General features: G+C 44.4%; 1 protein-coding gene across 1 annotated transcript in view; it reads left to right on the forward strand.

Moving 5' to 3' along the window:
- The window catches only part of LOC309546477 (CD5 antigen-like), a 28232-nt gene extending 13789 nt beyond the window's left edge, over positions 1–14443 (forward strand). Inside the window, exons 4-5 of the mRNA XM_082246205.1 lie at positions 9819–10136; positions 14398–14443. Coding sequence (XP_082102331.1) covers positions 9819–10136; positions 14398–14402 — 323 coding nt within the window. The 3' untranslated portion in view covers positions 14403–14443. The remainder of the gene's footprint in view (positions 1–9818; positions 10137–14397) is intronic.
- Positions 14444–19819: the final 5376 nt, after the last annotated feature.

The following is a 19819-nucleotide window of genomic DNA, read 5'->3' on the forward strand; positions in this document are numbered from 1 at the left end:
CCTCAGAAGAGCGCAGCTCCGGAGGAAGAGGCCTGTCGGATGATGCCTCGAAGGCATTATCCGACATGACAGCGGCATCATCCGACGGGCCTCTTTCTCCGGAGCCGTGGGGGGAGCCAGCATGCACACAGCGAAAGAAGCAACAACAGCAGCAGCAGAAGGTACATCATAGCGAGCAGTCTCTCCGATCTGTCCCGGCTCCTCCGATCACCTCCCCGCCATAAGTTCCAGCAAGTCACCACCAAAACTTCCAGCAAGAGTCCACCAAACTTCCCACACACCTGCGGTAAATCCACACTGACAGCCCCGGGATCTCACCGATCACACACCGCACTCCCAGCGCTGCACTCTGCTACGATACATGCCGACCTCATGAATATTTATAGAGGGACCGGACAGGCCCGCCCCCCGACCAATCTGTTAATCCCCTCTGGAGGGAGGCGGCAGTTGAAAATTTGGTGTGTGTATATATGTATATGTATATATATATATATATATATATATATACACACACACACACACACACACACACGTGTATATGTATATATATACACACACACCAAATTTTCACCGCCTCCCTCCAGGGGGGATAATCGGATTGATCGGGGGGGCGGGCCTGTCCGGTCCCTCTATAAATATTCATGAGGTCGGCATGTTTCGTAGCAGAGTGCAGCGCTGGGAGTGCGGTGTGTGATCGGTGAGATCCTGGGGCTGTCAGTGTGGATTTACCGCAGGTGTGTGGGAAGTTTGGTGGACTCCGGTGACTTGCTGGAACTTATGGCGGGGAGGTGATCGGAGGAGCCGGGACAGATCGGAGAGACTGCTCGCTATGATGTACCTTCTGCTGCTGATGTTGTTGCTTCTTTCGCTGTGTGCATGCTGACTCCCCCCACGGCTCCGGAGAAAGAGGCCCGTCGGATGATGCCTCTGTCATGTCGGATAATGCCTTCGAGGCATCATCCGACAGGCCTCTTCCTCCGGAGCCGCGCTCTTCTGAGGAGGAAGTGAAGTGGGCGGGGATCCGCTCCTGTCTAACACGCCCACCCAGCGCCGGCCGGCCGCCCGAAGTCTCTCTGCGTCCCAACGGCTGTTCGTGCGGCACATGCGCTGTAGCGCATTTCTACGGACACAGAGACACTTCCATTTTATTAATATAGATATATATATATATATGTATGGGGGGGCGTGTCCTGGACGTGAGGCCGTGCGGACGTATCTCCACAGAGCTCCGAGGCCTACATTGTATCCACGCGGATATCTCCGCAATCCTGGCCCCCACGGCCATAATATTACCTTTGCTGGATTGCCCGCTTCCCCGCAAACATTTTGAGGCCTCTCTTGCGGGGATGCGAGCGGGCTGACCGCACGGTCATTTGCGGCCTACCTCCGTGATTGAAGCCGCGGCCTCGAGTACCGCACGGCGGCCGCCTCCGGAGGTGTAATCGGGACGCTGCAATCCCTGTAAGGTAGGACACGGCTCAAGGGGGGCATTCCGCCTACCATTCCACCACCACAACCATCAGGCTCCTCTCCCCTGGGATCCCATACTCTGAGCTCCAGCGCTCTCATCCTAGGCCCCGGTCGCCATCTTGGATCGGGCCCAGCGCTGCCCTGTATTACATCCCTCCTGCTATATCCACCGTGGGGAGATTTGGAGCCACCAGCACACTGCCTATACCACACAGGTGGGGCACGCATCAATTAATCCTGGGACTTGAGCCGCCTGCAGCCCACCTAATCTCCCCCTGGGATTGCCATCCATAACTGGCAGGCTCATCACAACCTGTACAAGAAGAGGTAACAGTTGGGTTTATACCATCATTACCTACTGCTGTAGTGAGCTCTCACCATCTCCCTGAAAGTACTGTCTGCCTCACTGTCATCTGAGCGGTACGGCCTGCAGGCTATTGCACCCTATTTGCCTCACTGTCATATGAGCTGGACTGCCTGCAGACTATTACACCTTGTCTGCCTCACTGTCATATGTGCGGGACTGCCTGCAGAATATTACATCCTGTCTGCCTCACTGTCATTCGGGAGATAGTGCCTGCAGAGTATTGCACCTTGTCTGCCTCACTGTCATCTGTGAAATACTACCTGCAGATTATTGCACCCTGTTTGCATCACTCGTTTCAATACCCTGGGCATACGCAGATATATGTCTTTCACTGTATTGAATATATATGCATCAATTAATGCAGTAATGCTCGGCGCTGATATGAGCGAGTGCTAAGTGCGCAGGTTTTTCGGAGGGGAGAGAGATCGGCTGGTTCCCCGGGGCCAATTTAGCTTATACTTGCTCACAATTTTCAACACCCCCGGGGGAACACCTGGTGCATGCCGTCAGCCAAGAAAAAGAATCGGGGGGGCACGCCAAAGCACTCCCTGACGACCTATCTGCTCCGCACAAAGGAAATCACCAAGATGTCTCAGGATGGCGCCCAAGCCCCTCCATCGCCTCAGGCAGTTCCTGCTCAACCACCTTCACAACCCAGCCCTCAACAAGTTCCCCGTGAGAACTCATGTATGGTCACAAAGGCGGATTTAGATGCAGGTTTTGCTGCTATGTATGAAAAATTAGCAGACAAATTTCAAACTGAAATTCACAAGGCCACTAATACGCTAACCCAGGAGATAGCCGCTTTGGGAGGCCGCACAGATTTACTGGAGACCAAGCACGACGAACTTTCTATCGCCCATAATGACCTTAGAAAGGACTTTGAGCTGCTTTCTGATAACTATAGCTTGTTACAATCACAAGTGGAGGACTTGGACAATAGAAATCGCAGGAATAACCTGCGCCTCAGAGGTATTCCTGAAACAGTTACAGATCTGATCCCCGCAGTTTCCAAGCTCTTCAAAGACCTGCTGCCTGACAAACAGGAATCGGATTTCACCTGTGACAGGATTCACAGGGCCCTGCGCCCCAAACCTCCTCCTGATAAGCCTCCAAGAGACATTATTTTATGCCTCAAAGACTTCCTAATCAAGGAGGATATTTTGCGAGCTTCCAGGAACACTCCCAACATCTTATTGGAGGGCACTCGCATACAGATCTATCCCGATATTTCCCAGGCCACACTTGAAAGGCGGCGCAAGATGAAAGAGGTCACCTCTGTGTTACAAGCAGCCCGTATCCGATACAGATGGGGTTTTCCCTTCAAGCTGACAGTCCCTCACAATGGCACAGTTTACGTGGTGTATAACCTGGCGGAAGGAAAAGAACTTCTAGTCAAACTGGGCCTACTGGAAGCTGCTCCTGAGGTTCGCCCTCAGAACACCCCTAGGCCGTCGCCATCTTGGTCCACCCCAGCAACCAGAAGAGATCAGCGAAGATGGCGGAATCCTTTTAGAGACGGCGGTTTCTGAGGATGTCCACTATAGAGCTAGGCATTCCTGGTGATACACTAAATCTCACTTGAGTGTCTCCTTGGATTTCTTGAACGCTGGTGTGCCCTTGCCCTAGTGTGGTCGCTCCCCACCATGGGGCGGCTGTGCTGGGGTGACTGTGCCCACTAGTGTGTCTGCAAAGATAATCTGATGGTTTAAACGCTCTTGATATAATTACTTGAATTTGCTTGTTTACCTTTCTCTCTCCTCTCCCGTGTGTCAGTCCCCTATGTACCGTTTTGCGGATGCCCGTGCGCCCGAGGCGGGGATGGTCCCCCGGGTCTCTCCGCGCCTTCGGTGCCCGGATTTCCGCACGCGGTTTTTGGACGGTTTTGTCCAATCGGTAATGTTTTTTTGGATGGGTTTTATTTTTCTGCCCATCTCCAAGAAATTTTCTCAGGTTCAAAATTTTTGTATGATCTTCTTTTATTTGATCAGTTGTTGTTTCAAAAAATGTTCGTTTGTTAACAGAAAGTCATTTTCTCAGGTCTTTATATACAACATGCAAGTATTTTGGTTGTTCTATACTTTTCTAGCCCCTAATTGGGAGCGAGGTTCACACTATACCGAGTCAGAGATTCAACCCCCAATCAGTCTGGGGCCCACTCCTTGGGTTCCCCAGAGGTTTTACCTGTTTGGTTATTTACACTCGGATCTGGTCATTTTTCCCTTTTCTCAAAAGTTTACCCTACAGGAATTTCAGTATGAATGTAGTCCTTTTAATATAAATTATGGGGATTAAAATTTTGTCACACAACGTTCAAGGGCTCAATTCCCCCAATAAAAGAAATAAGGCCTTCAAACATTATAAAAGGTTAGGAGCGGACATAATTTTATTACAGGAGACGCACTTTGCTACTGACAGACACCCTAAATTTTTCGATAAATCTTTCAAGCAGTTTAAATGTTCATCTTTCCATAATAAAACTAGAGGAGTTGCCATCTTTATACGTAATAGTATAATTTTTGATATATCATCCACGTACTGTGACCCAGAGAGCAGATTCTTGATTATTAAGGGGAGTATTGCAGGCAAGGCTATTACCTTAGCTTCTGTGTATGCACCTAATGACACGCATGCCACATTTTTTAGACAATTTTTTGAAGTTCTTGACAGGTTTGAATCCCCACACATGGTGGTTGGAGGGGACTTCAATCTAGCTGCCCATCCTTCATTGGACAGAAGTAATATTACGGCCTCATCCAAGGCTTTCCCTAAAAGCCTGAAACGTGCATTAAATGATAAACAATTGATAGACACCTGGCGAGCCCACAATGTTGGTACAAAGGGTTACACTTTTTATTCTCATCCACACGATAGCTCGGCCAGGCTTGATTATATTTTTTGTACCCCGGTTTGGCTGGCTAATTCCTCAGCTGCAGGTATACATGTCTGCCCTTGGTCCGACCACCAGATTGTGCTCTTCGAATCGGGGGGAGTGGGTCTGGGTGGCACGACATTTAACTGGAGACTGAATGACTCCTTACTGAATGATCCGGCGTTGGTTGCCCAGATCTCCTCTTCACTGATAGATTATTTCCAGATTAATGAGGATGGGATTTCACCCACTCCTGTGGTGTGGACGGCTCATAAGGCAGTCATCAGGGGAAATCTGATTGCCCTGGCCTCGGCCAGGAACAAAGCTAGATTGTCAGACATTAAATCCCTCACGAAAGAATTAGATCAACTATACTATAAACATAATCTCTCCCCCTCCTCTACACTTATGGATCAGATCCATATTAAAAGAAAAGCTTTGGATGACATCCTTTCTAGTGATACTGAAAAGGCCCTTAGGTGGTCCAAAGCCAAATTTACACTCCACAGCAACTCCACATCCACTATGTTTGCAAAGAAACTAACTCAAACAACAAGACCTACTCATGTATACAAGCTCAGAGGGCCAGACGGGAGGATGGTTTCGCACCCCAAGGAAGTCTTGGAAATCTTTACAAACTTTTACAAAAACCTCCTCTCGGTGCCCTCTACGCTACCTGTAAATGAGTTTCACCCCTGGATAGATAACCTTTTTGTCCCGTCTCTGTCAAGTACACAAAAGGATACTTTAGAGGCACCTTGTACAGTAGATGAGGTCCTAGATATGATTAAAGCTCTCAAAACCTCCACCGCCCCCGGCCCAGATGGCTTTTCCTCTTCCTATTATAAAACCTTTGCCACAATTCTTGCCCCCAGACTTGCTAAATTATTCAACCATGTTCTTCAGGGAGGAAACTTTCCAGCAGAAATGCTCCTGGCTAACATGTCCCTCATCCCGAAACCGGATAAAGATCATTCCTTTCCTCAAAATTATAGGCCCATCTCGGTCATGAATAATGACCTTAAACTATTCGGCAGACTGCTAGCTAACCGACTATCCAATGTAATTCATAAATTGATCCACCCTGACCAGACCGGGTTTATTCCAGGTAGACAGCTTTCAGATAATATTAGGCTAGTCGCTAATATTATTAATGACGCCAATCTTAGTAAATCCCCTTCATGCCTTGTGAGTCTTGATATTCATAAGGCTTTTGATAGCGTCAGCTGGCCTTATCTAGAACACCTTCTTCCTAAGTATGGACTAGGAGAAGGGTTCATTCATGGATTTAAAGCTCTATATCAGTCCCCTCAAACAAGAGTTCGCCTTCCCGGGTGTAACTCTGAATTTTTCACTATACATAGAGGTACGAGACAGGGTTGCCCACTTTCCCCCCTCCTGTTCGCTCTAGCAATTGAACCCTTGGCTACAGCCATTAGAAAGAATGGCCTTATTACTGGGCATTACAAGGGGGATAATGAATACAAATTAAGTATGTATGCCGATGATGTTTTATTATTTTTATCCAAACCTCACATTTCCCTCCCTCACTTGCTGATCGAACTAGAGAGATTTCGATCCATGTCGGGCTTAGGGGTAAACCTCTCCAAATGCTCTATTATGCCGATTAATCTGCCTAATTGGATGCAAACCTCCATCAGAGAGAGTTTCTCTTTCACCTGGTGTTTGAGATCTTTTCGCTACTTAGGGGTCCAGATTACTCCCCATTATGAATCAATATTTATATCCAACTTCCCTCCAGTATTTAAAAAATTAAGTTTGCTATTGAAGACGTGGTCTTCATACCACATCTCGTTTCTGGGCAGAGTTACAGCCATAAAGATGAATCTTACCTAAGGTCTTGTTCTTCTTTAGGGCCCTCCCCGTTAATGTCCCTAAATCTCATATTAGCTCTTTTCAGCGGGAGATCTCTAAATTCATATGGAACGGTAGGAGATCCAGATATAACAGTCATATACTTTATGCCCCCCAATCCCAGGGTGGCCTGGGCATTCCAGATTTATGGTCCTATTATCTCTCCGCCAAACTCATTCAAATGGCTCAATGGAATGCAGACCCCGAGAGCATTCCCTGGCTTTCGTTCGAACAGGCCGCAGTTTTTCCGAACTTTCTCTCGGCGGGTCTCTGGAATGGTGCACAGCCGTCTAGTTATAACGCAATTGCGAACAAAATTGTTGTTCATTTATACAGGCTGTGGCAGAAATTTAAAACCCCCTTGGGTCTGTTGTCGCGAGTCTCTCCGCTAACATCCTTTTTGGGACACTTTGACTCAGGTTTACTCCCTCTAAGCAGAGAGGACTTATCCCCTTGGATAACCAGAGGCCTGGTGAACCTCAAAAAGCTCTCCATAGGCAATATTTTCTGTACATTTGAACAACTGGTAGATTTATACGGTCTTCCCAGCTCTGAAAGGGACCACTATACTCTAGTGAGGGCATTTTTTCAATCACAGGACCTCCTCACACTAAACCCTCCATTTACCATTTTCGAAAACATTTGCTCCACCTCACCTAGAGATCGAGGGCTTATATCTAGCCTTTATTCTCATATTGTTACTAGTACCCTCCCAGATAAACATAAGTATATGACTGGATGGGAACAAGACCTAGGCTGTAGTTTCTCCATTCCGGAGTGGCAACACATGATTTCAAACATGCGTAAATGTTCACGCTCTAGTGCATGCAGGGAGACACCCCTAAAAGTAGTTACAAGATGGTATTTGACTCCCTCCTTGATTCACTCCTTCTACGATTCAGTCTCTCCCCTCTGTTTCAGGGGCTGTCCAGAAGAAGGTAATTTACTTCATATTTTTTGGAGCTGCAAATGTTTGCGACCCATATGGGATCAGGCACAGAGACTGGTGACCAGATTGGCTGGGTCAGAGGTTTCTCTCTCCCCTAAGATATGCTTGCTCTTTGTAAAAGTCCCTGGTGTCCCGAAATCTACATCTAATCTGATTCATACTTTGGTGTGTTCCATTCAATGGATGATAGCTTGTAATTGGAAATCAGATACTCTAGTATGGTCTCAGGTGCTCTCCAGGATGGAATGCATCAAACTAACAGAAAAAATCTTTCATTCCCTTCATAGCACCATGATGACATTCCATGCTAAATGGGACTCTTGGGACAATTGTGTTGGACCAGTTAGTACTTCTTAACCTATATGGTATGTCTAACTAGACAGTTCTGACCCCTCAGGTGTATTTGACTACTTTATATTCTGCTATATTATGACCAACGTTTATTGCACACTTGCTATGTTTTCAGAGTATTTTTCTATGCAATATATTTTTATATATAGATTCGATGTTACATTGTTGACCTGTGTAAAAGTTAAATTGTTTTCTTGTATTGACTTTCTAATAAAATCTTTTGTAAACAAAATATATATATGTATACACACACACATATATATATATATATATACAGTGTATATATATATATATATATATATATATATATATATATATATATATATATATATATATATATATATACACACACACATATATATATATACGTATATATACATACATACATATATACATACATTCTAGCGCCCATTTAACGGGCTTAATGTCTAGTTAGTAATAAAGAAATAAATAAATAAACAAAAATTCAACAAATCTATCCCATAGTTTGTAGACGCAATATATTTTGCACAAACCAATCAATATATGCTTACTGGGATTTTTGTTTTACCAAAAATATGTAGCAAAATACGTATTGGCCTTAATTGATGAAGAAATTTAATTGTAACTGTTTTTTATTGGATATGCTTCATAGCAGAAAGTAAAAAATATTGTTTTTCGTTTTCAAAATTGTCAGTCTTTTTTAGTTTATAGCGCAAAAAAGAAAAAAAGGCAGAGGTGATTAAATACCACCAAAAGAAAGCTCTATTTGTGAGGAAAAAAAAGGCACAAATTGTATTTGGGTACAGTGTCACACGGCCGCACAATTGTCAGTTAAAGTAGCGCAGTGCCGTATTAGGAAAATTGGCCTGGTCATGAAGGAGGTAAATCTTCCGGAGGTCAAGTGGTTGAAGTTTAAAAAAGAAAAGGTTCCTATGTGATGTGCTTTTTAGAGCACATCGGCATCACAGCCTTCTCACCTGCACACCAGTAGCTGTGTTTTAGATATAGTAGGCAAGGGTTAAAACCTCTGTCAGGGGTTTTTACTGCAGATCTATGCACTTTATTTGTTTGGTGGTGTTGTCACAGGGAAAGAAAGGGATGCGAAATTCAAAATTTTACAGTTGTCACTGGAACAGGAAGTGAAGGAAAATCTTATCTGTTTCATTAATACCTATCTAAAAAGGGAAATTAAACTAATTTTGAGAGGTTTCTTCCCATTTCCTGTTGTGCCTCAGGGACAGGAAGTGAGGAGAAATCTTATTGGGGGGGGGAGACACTAAATTCAAACTTGAAAGAAAAAAACAAATTAGCTGTAGATACACTTTTAAATACACGACTTTCCATGGAATTTGCAATATAGACTACTTATATTTTATCACCTCTTGGTTGGATATACACTGCCTGGCCAAAAAAAAGTAACCACCAAAAAAAAAAAGTAACATACTCTAATATTTTGTTGGCTTTGATTACGACATGCATTCGCTGTGGCATTTTTTCGATAAGCTTCTGCAATGTCACAAGATTTATTTCGGTCCAGTGTTGCATTCATTTTTCACCAAGATCTTGTATTGATGATGGAAGAATCAGACCACTGCGCAAAGCCTTCTCCAGCACATCCCAAAGGTTCTCAATGGGGTTCTGGACTCCATTGAGTCTCAATTTGAGCCCGATCAATCCTGGCATTGTCCTCTTGGAATATGCCTGTGCCATCAGGGAAGAAAAAATCCATTGATGAAATAACTTGGACATTCAGTATATTCAGGTAGCCTGCCTCATTATTTGGGCACATGCAGTAACTATCCAATAGGAGATGTCCTGCATGCTTAGTTTAGTTAGTTGCTTAGTTAATTCCAGGTGGCGACTTTTCTTGTGGCCAGGCAGCGTATATAGTGCACTATTAAGGTTGGTACTAACAAGTTTTAATACCATAATATATATTTATCTTCATTTAGAGCCATTCCAGGTCAGGCTGGTTGATGGGCCGGAAAAATGCGTGGGTAGACTGGAGGTCTACCATGATGGCCAGTGGGGCAGTGTGTGTGATGACCTTTGGGATGACAAGGATGCCAATGTCACCTGCAATCAGATTAAGTGTGGCTCTTGTCGGCCATACATTCGGGGTAGGAAGCGGTTTGGCCAATCAACAGGAACAATTTGGCTAGATGATGTTGAATGTACCGGAAAAGAAATGTCATTGGATAAATGCAGGCACCGTGTTTGGTCGTACAACGACTGCAGCCATGAGGAAGATGTCAGTGTATACTGCACAGGTACACAGCTATCCATCTTCACTTACTGTACATGTCTACCATGTATTTATCTATCCTTCTTCCATTCCCTCCTTCCTTTATCTCTTTAATATCTATGTTTGCCCAGTATGGACCCCCTGTTAGCTGTCAGCTGCCCCCTGCTCCCTCATTAAATGTCATGATGAGGGTGCAGGAGGCAGGGCCGGGTCGCCCAGTCTGTGTCAATAGACACAGACAGGGTAGCTCCGGGGCGAGCACCCACAGGTGCCCCCCGAAGAGGAAGGGCCTGGAACACCTGGGGGGGACCCCAGAAAAGGAGGATCAGAGCTGCTCTGCACAGAGCAGGTAAGTATGACATGTTTGATATTTAAGTTAAAACAAACAAAACAAAGGTTTAATATCACTTTAAAGTAAGAACAAAAAGCAAAACTTTTTGTTCGTTTCTCATCCAGGCTGCCGTGACATGGTTCTGTCTGGGTTCCCCCATAGTCTCGCAAACATGGAACCCAGATTGTTCCAAATCAGCATCATGAGTTGGCATGGTTCAGGCAGGCCACTCATCAGCACTATAACAGCCAAAAACACTCTAGGTCCAGGAAGCAAAGCGCCATGCATTACTATGGTGATGGTGGCCAGCCCATCCACACCATACCAGTGCATGACTCTGATCCAGGGCCTCGGCATGCAGCACCACCCCCAGCATTCTGGAAAAAACATAAGTCCACTTCCTCCAGACCTCCTCCATCTCCTGCCCTCTGCCACACTGCTCAAGCCAAAGGTAGGGCTCTAATGTAAAGAGGGTACCCTGTGACTGAGGGGCTTTGTGATGGGTTGGCCTGTATGTAGGCAGGTGCAGTCTACTTTCTCCACTGCAGGCATAGCTCCCAACCGACTTCGTATCGGAACAAAGTCCCTCTGTCCCCCTTTCCTCCTCATTTGCCCCATATTTTGGTCTGATATATATAGTTGTATGAAAAATGCACTTTTTATCTTTCAAAAAGTGTTTCCCCGTCATAAACCTTTTATCCAATTTCTAAATTCATGCATATGTAAATTTCAAAAGCCAATATAAAGGAATAGTAGTGGTAAATGAAAAGGTACTTGTGGATTTAAATAATCTTGTTTTGTATAATTGTCCTTTAGGGGGCGTGGCATGGTGTGTGTTCTATGCTTACATACTTTTGCTACCAGGTGTCCATTGTTCCTATCTCAAAAAGTTGGGTAGTATGCACTGCCGGTGGCACTCTTCCACAGCAACATTGCAGCTGGAGAGGAAGTCAAGAGAAACATTGTTACTATATGGTTTTCTGGGTCAGTGAGAAAGCTTTCCGATTGGATGCTGCCACCCTATGTGATTCTTGCAACCATCTTGAGTCAGGTAGAGCCTATTTAAGGCCCTGTGACCCAGGCTTGGCATGCATTTTTCTAGTGGGTAGAGTAGGGGCGTGGTACCCTGCCTGATAGGGACAGAACTAGTGGAAGGAAAAGGTTCCTGACGAGGAGGAATAGCGTAGCACTTGCAACTTCCTGCTTGGGCACAAGATGGCGAGGCCACATTCTGCCCCTCTCAATGGACGCTGTCAGTTTGGCTGAAATGTTGTTGGACCTGTGAGTGTTATCCGCTTGGGCTGTTTTCCCACTGGGTTTATTGTGAACTGTCTTTGCAATTTTTCAATAGAAGTTCTTTCAATGCACTTGGACAGTGTGTGTTGCACCCCACCTACACATGTGTCTGGGGGACTGTGTGATTGTGGGATGTTCTGTGATGGGAGAACTGTGTGGTCATGGAGGGGGGGGGGGGTTGACTCTGATTTGAAGAGGGGCTTCTTAATTGAACTAGAATATGCATTGAAAGATTTCCTGAAGGCCAGGAAGAGCACAGTCTAGATGATGACCACAAGGACTGCTTAAGAGATAAGTTCATGCCAAGCTTAGGGTGCCTAAGCGAGAAAAGCCCCGAAGAAGAAGCAGGAGGCTACCCTTGAATTAACCCCTCCAGCGAAAAATCATTGGCATAACCTTCATACAGGAGGAGGAGGTGGCTATTGCAAAATGAATGCAGCATCTCATCTAAAAATGTCGTGAGCCTGGTACGCAGCCTCTTGGAACTGTTTGTCCAAGGAGTGTTACATGAGCAAAAACGCTCTCATAAAGAGTATTATGAGTGCAAAAGTAGCCTCACAGTGACTAACCAGGGCCACAAGATGGGCCAGTTTCCTGTTATTGAGGTTGCCTGGTTAATACTAGGTCACAATAGATGAGCAATAGAGAGGAGCCATTTGAACTCAAAATGTATGCTCATGAAGAAAGTCCAGCTGAAACAAACATCAAACTTCCCAGTGTGGCAGGTAACATAATAAAGAAGGTTATAAGGTTTCGTAGTAAGAGAATGGACTAACAATGCGGTACCATTGAAAAGGAGGAGGAGACCCGTATAAGAAGGTGGCCCAATCTAAATTTTGCACCAAGGCTCATTCAATCATAGCTATACCATTCTATCTATCTAGTTACAGTATCTCACAAAAGGAAGTATACCCCTCACATTTTTGTAAATATTTTATACTGAAGAAATGACACTTTGCTACAATGTAAAGTAGTGATTGTACAGCTTGTATAACAGTGTAAATTTGCTGTCCCCTCAAAATAACTCAACACACAGCCATGATTGTTTAACTTGCTTGTAACAAAAGTGAGTACCCTAGATGAAAATGTCCAAATTGAGCCCAAAGTGTTAATATTTTGTGTGGCCACCATCATTTTCCAGCACTGCCTTAACCCTCTTGGGCATGGAGTTCACCAGAGCTTCACAGGTTGCCACTGGAGTCCTTTTCCACTCCTCCATGATGACATCACTGAGCTGGTGGATGTTAGAGACCTTGCACTCCTCCACCTTCCATTTGAAGATGCCCCACAGATGTTTAATAGGATTTAGGTCTGGAGACATGTTCGGCCAGTCCATCACCTTTACCCTCAGCTTCTTTAGCAAGGCAGTGGTCGTCTTGGAGTGGTGTTTAGGGTCATTATCATGTTGGAATACTGCCCTGCGGCCCAGTCTCCGAAGGGAGGGATCATGCTCTGCTTCAGTATGTCGCAGTACATGTTGGCATTCATGATTCCCTCAATGAACTGTAGCTCCCCAGTGCCGGCAGCCCCAGACCATGACACTCCCACCACCATGCTTGACTGTAGGCAAGACACACTTGTCTTTGTACTCCTCACCTGGTTGCCACCACACACGCTTGACACCATCTGAACCAAATAAGTTTATCTTGGTTGCATCAGACCATAGGACATGGTTCCAGTAATCCATGTCCTTAGTCTGCTTGTCTTCAGCAAACTGTTTGCGGGCTTTCCTGTGCATCATCTTTAGAAGAGGCTTCCTTCTGGGACGACAGCCATGCAGACCAATTTGATGCAGTGTGCGGCGTATAGTCTAAACACTGACAGGCTGACCCCCCCACCCCTTCCACCTCTGCAGCAATGCTGGCAGCACTCATACATCTATTTCCCAAAGACAACCTTAGGATATGACGCGGAGCACGTTCGATGAACTTTGGTCGATCATGGCGAGGCCTGTTCTGAGTGGAACCTGTCCTGTTAAACCGCTGTATGGTCTTGGCCACCGTGCTGCAGCTTAGTTTCAGGGTCTTGGCAATCTTCTTATAGCCTAGGCCATCTTTATGTAAAGCAACGATTCTGTTTTTCTCAGATCCTCAGAGAGTTCTTTGCCATGAGGTGCCACGTTGAACTTCCAGTGACCAATATGAGAGAGTGAGAGCGATAACACCAAATTTAACACACCTGCTCCCCATTCACACCTGAGACCTTGTAACACTAACGAGTCACATGACACCTGGGAGGGAAAATGGCTAATTGGGCCCAATTTGGACATTTTCACTTAGGGGTGTACTCACTTTTGTCGCCAGCGGTTTAGACATTAATGGCTGTGTGTTGAGTTATTTTGAGGGGACAGCAAATTTACACTGTTATACAAGCTGTACACTCACTACTTTACATTGTAGCAAAGTGACATTTCTTCAGTGTTGTCACATGAAAAGATAGAATAAAATATTTACAAAAATGCGAGGGGTGTACTCACTTTTGTGAGACACTCTATCTATCTATCTATCTATCTATCTATCTATCTATCTATCTATCTATCTATCTATCTATCTATCTATCTATCTATCTATCTATCTATCTATCTATCTCTCTATTTAATTTCTATCCAACCATCTATAATATGGTTTATAATTAATGCAATATCTCTCTATTTTCACAGGATGAAAGCAAGCAGCTAAAGGCACAGTTGAATGCCGCACATTTTGATATACTGTATAATTACATGCCTCCGCCACACGTCAGATCAGATGATTCCATTAATTCCTGCAGTCATACCCCTTCCTTTGTCACCTAAACTTTCCCTTCCCTTCGTTGTGTAAATCACCAGAGAAGCTGAGCAGAATTTAAAATCATTGGATAGGAAAAACAATTGAAAAGTATTTGTTTTAATAGTGTTAGGCTACTTTCCTAAATTTTCAGTCTTCAAGAGCAGACTATAAAACTGCAATTTAAATTGGCATATAGATTTTCTGCGGTGTTATCACTGAAAACCTGTAAGGAAAGTAAACTCACCTTACAATTTTGAAATGAGCCTTCCCAGTATACAGAAAGAAAGACCTTTTGGGTCGGATATGAGCTGTATTCAGCCAACAGTTGAATGGGATGTAATCTGAATGCCTAAAGCCATTACGCATAATAGGAAATAACCAAATGATATATTCAGTAAGGAGCACACAAAGACATTATGTATTATATAGCCGAATATATAAATCATTCATTCCAGCCATATCTTGGTATTAATTTGTGATCAATTGACAATGAGTATTGGGTTTTCTAATCAATGTTGATTTTTCAAATAAATTGCATATTTCATAAAAAAAAAGGGTTTATATTTTACTAATGAGTTTATTGATTTCTATATATATTTATATGCTTTATGGCCAAAACAATGTGGACACCTGACCCTCACACCTATATAAGCTTGTTGGATACTCCATTCCAACACTATGGGCATTACTATGAAGTTGGCTCCCTATGTGGCTATAACTGGCTCCATTCTTCTGAAATGGCTTTTTACAAGATATTGGAGTAAAGGCCCGTACAGACGATAAGAAAATCTGTAGGGAAAATTCATCCGACGACCGATCTGCCGATTTTCGGATTGTTAGTATGGTGCTTTCGACAGCCAACTCCGACTTTTTGGCTAATAAAATCCTGATGTGCAGGCTATAAAATTGTTGTTGTCCGTAATACAACGTCCGATTTTCGTCTCATTAGTACAGATTTCGACAGAAAAAAATCTTAAGAGCAAGACTAGGCATGCTCAGAGACGAAAGAACACATACAAATCAATCCAACACATGACATCACTTCTGAAGCAGAATTCTGTCGTACGGGAAAATTCGTATGAAAAAAACCTCTTCACTTTCCACATCAGACTAACATGCCACAAAAAACAGACGACAGATCGTTCGATAATCTGATCGTGTGTACGGGGCTTATGTCTGTGGGAATTTGTGCCCTTTCAGCCAAAAGAACATTTGTGAGGTCATGTTCTGATGTGGGATGAGAAGCCCGGATCCACCGTTGACTTTCCAATTCATCCCAAAGGTGCTCAGTAGGGTTGAGGTCAGGGGTCTGTGCAGGCCATATCATTAAAGTATATCTAAACCGGATAACTAAAATTTCATACGTTCCTTAACATAGTAAATGTCATTCTAAAAGTTGTTTTCAATCTTTTCAAATCTTCAGCTTTCATTAGAATTATACACTGGTATGGACTTGTACTGCTGATCCTGCCTGTATTGTGTGCCTTTTCCTCTTCTAATAAACTTTGAATTTATAAAAAAAAAAACAAGAATTATACACTGAACAAAATTATAAAACGCAACACTTTTGTTTTTGCCCCCATTTTTCATGCCCAGAACTCAAAGATCTAAGGGCCCTTTCACACGGGCGCTCCGTATGTCCGCAAATCATCCTATTTTTTTGCAGATGATTTACGGACATAATGTAAGTCAATGGCATTGTGGATGTCAGCGGAATACCATCCGCTGACATCCGATTTTCTTCCTTTCAATTCTGTTCCGTTTTTTGGAACGGAACAGAACCCTATTTTTCCTCCGTTCAAAAAACGGAAAGGAAGCAAAATCGGATGTCAGCGGTGTCATCCGCTGACATCCGCAATCCCCATAGACTTACATTATGTCCGCATGTCATCCGCAAACGGATGGGTGATATGCGGACATACGGAGCGGATGACACAAGTGTCATCCGCTCCGTGGAAAAAAAAAAAAAAGGACCAGAGCGGAGGCAAAAAACTGATCGCTTGTGTGAAAGAGCCCTTAGACTTTTAATTATGTACACAAAAGGCCTATTTCTCTCAAATATTGTTCACAAATCTGTCCAAATCTGCGTTAGTGAGCACTTCTCCTTTGCCGAGATAATCCATCCACCTGATAGGTGTGGCATATCAAGATGCTGATTAGACAGCATGATTATTGCACAGGTGGGCCTTAGGCTGGCCACAATTAAAGGCTACTCTAAAATGTGCAGTTTTATCACACAGCACAATGCCACAGATGTTGCAAGTTTTGAGGGAGTGTGCAATTGGCATGCTGACTGCAGGAATGTCCACCAGAGCTGTTGCCCCTGAATTGAATGTTCATTTCTCCACCATAAGCCGTCTCCAAAGGCGTTTTAGAGAATTTGGCAGTACATCCAACTGGCCTCACAACCGCAGACCACGTGTAACCACACCAGCCCAGGACCTCCACATCTAGCATCTTCACCTCCAAGATCGTCTGAGACCAGCCGCCTGGACAGCTGCTGCAACAATCAGTTTGCATAACCAAAGAATTTCTTCACAAACTGTCAGAAACCATCTTAGGGAGGCTCATCTGCATGCTCATGGTCCTCATCGGGGTCTCGACCTGACTGCAGTTCATCACCGTAACCAACTTGAGTAGGCAAATGCTCACATTCGATGGTGTCTGGCACTTTGGAGAGGTGTCCTCTTCACAGATGAATCCCGGTTTTCTTAGATCTTTGAGATCAGCTCATAAAAAATGGGGGCAAAAACAAGTGTTGCGGTTATAATTTTGTTCAGTATACTTTGTGAGCCTTGCATGAAGGCACATTCTGTTATGGGGTGACTACTGTCTTCCAATTTTTCTCCTATGTTGTCATCCTGCCATATGTGCCCCAATTGGAGAGTATATTCAGGCATGCTAACACACAGTGATTGGCCCACCATTGTTACTTTAGGAAGCTGACCCAGGGGGTGTCGCTAGGATTGTGAAAGAGCTGAGGCACTAACAATGGCAGGAATTTAAATTGGCAGGGTGCAAGAGTCAGGAAAGTGTGACACACAGAGTGCAAGGGTACATAATGCACAAAGTACAGTATTGGTGCAGGTCTAAGGAATATGCATTGCATGGGGTGGAGAGGACAGGAGTATGTGACACACTTAGTGCAGGAGTTTGTAACCCACACGATGCAGGGGACAAGAATGTATATTGTGCAGCGCACCCATAACGTACAAACTGCAGAGTTCAGGAGTAGATAATGCAGGGGACAGGCGTTTGTAATCAACAAAGCGCAGGAGTCAGGAGTATGTAACACACATAATTCAGGCTGTAGAAATAGGAAGGGATAGCACGGCCGCCACACACCTCCCCGGTCTCAGTCGTTAGCAGGTAAAAGCAGCCTCAGCTCGATTCATCAAAGCCATGCCCCAACATGTTTCGCCCTGTTTCTGGGGCTTAATCGTGGAGTTCTCAGGGGCAGCATGAAACATGTTTGGGGCATGGTTTGGATTAATCAAATTGAGGCTACTTTTATCTGCTAACCACTCGGGCCTGGGCGAGGTGTGTAGCAGCTGGGCTATTTCTTCCTACTTATGCAGCATGCTTTGGGTCTGGATACACCTTTCCCAAGCCTGCACCCTCACTACTCAGCAGCATCCAATTAATCGGACCTTGTTGACCTGAGCGGGGCCATTAAGCATTAATTGTGGGTCACACAGAATTCTGGGTTCAAGAGGATGTAACACACAGTGCACTGGGGCCAGGAGTATGTATTCTACAGAGTGCAGGGATCAGGAGTACATAACGTACAGAGTACAAGGGTCTGGAGTATGTGATGTACAAAGTACATGGGTCAGGAGTATTTAATGTACAGAGTGCAGGGGTCAGGAGTATGTAATGTACAAAGTGCAGGGGTCAGGAATATGTAATGTACAGAGTGCAGGGGTCAGGAGTAGGTAATGTAAAAAGTGCAGGGGTCAGGAGTATGTAATGTACAGAGTACAAGGGTCTGGAGTATGTAATGTACAAAGTGCAGGGGTCAGGAATATGTAATGTACAGAGTGCAGGGGTCAGGGGTATGTAATATGCAAAGTGCAGGGGTCAGGAGTATGTAATGTACAGAGTACAAGGGTCTGGAGTTTGTAATGTACAAAGTGCAGTATGTAATGTACAAAGTGCAGGGGTCAGGAGTATGTAATGTACAGAGTGCAGGGGTCAGGAGTGCATAACGCACAGAGCTCAGGGATCAGGATAATGTAACACACAATGAACAGGGTCCAGGAGTATAATGCACAGTACGTCTCTTTTTCAACACTCTCTTCACCCAGCACAAATTCCCTCTGCAAGCAAAAATTCACACTGCACCAAATACGTATATCCCACCACCACCAATCTCCTATCTCCCCCAAGCTAAAGACAGAGTGAGGGGAGGCCTCTGCAATGGGGCAAATATAGACATGAATTGGCTAAAAAAGAGCTGGCGGTCAGCAGCGCTGAAATGCATTTTTTTTATAAAGCACCTAAATTTGACAAGGTATCACCTATAGTCCATATGCAGAAGACCTCAAACCTGGATGGGGGGGGGGGGGAGCAGCACAGGGAGCCAATCAGGCAGCTGTGCTCATGTGTTAACAAGGAGTATGTTGATAGGAGAAGAGAGCAGAGTGACAGAGAGATGAGCTCATGACCCAGCTGCTTCTCCTTTTACTGTCCAGTCATAGGCTGTTGGAGGGACATGACCTGTAAGCTTCTGTAAGGAAAAAAAAAATCTGATTTCCTACCTGGGCAGACAGGTTTGTGCTCTGTTATGGGGCTGAGTAAATCTCAGAACTAAACTGACAAAAAATACAATTCTTTTGGAAGGTAAAACACTCCCTTATAAGCATTTCATCTGTGTTTTTAGCTTTTGCTTGGTGTACAGCTTCAGAATAGCCTTCTCTCACTATTTTCCAAGCCATCTGCAATTAGCGCAGATAGTTTTTCCTACAGCCTGATGCTGCAACAAGCAAATATTTCACATATAAGGTGCTCAAAATACACTGATCCAAAAATAGCGCCCTACGTTGTATGTGGATTATGTGCTAATCATAGTAACACAAGCCGGTGAACGGAACAAAATCTCAGCTGGGTTACGAATCTGTAATAAGCAGCATGTATTTACAGACACACCAAATATTTCCCAGTATTTATTATGGTCGCTGGCAGAGCTTACTGGAATGTTTGTTTCCTCTGCAGGCAGGTATTTTCAGAGTCATCAAGGGGATATAGCTGTTTTTATATATTTTCAAAGTATGCCATTCTTTCTCTATGGGACCCATGCTCTGCTGGTCGTAT

This window comes from Pelophylax lessonae (genome assembly GCF_965119305.1).
Source record: "Pelophylax lessonae genome assembly, chromosome: 1".
Lineage (NCBI taxonomy): Eukaryota > Metazoa > Chordata > Amphibia > Anura > Ranidae > Pelophylax > Pelophylax lessonae.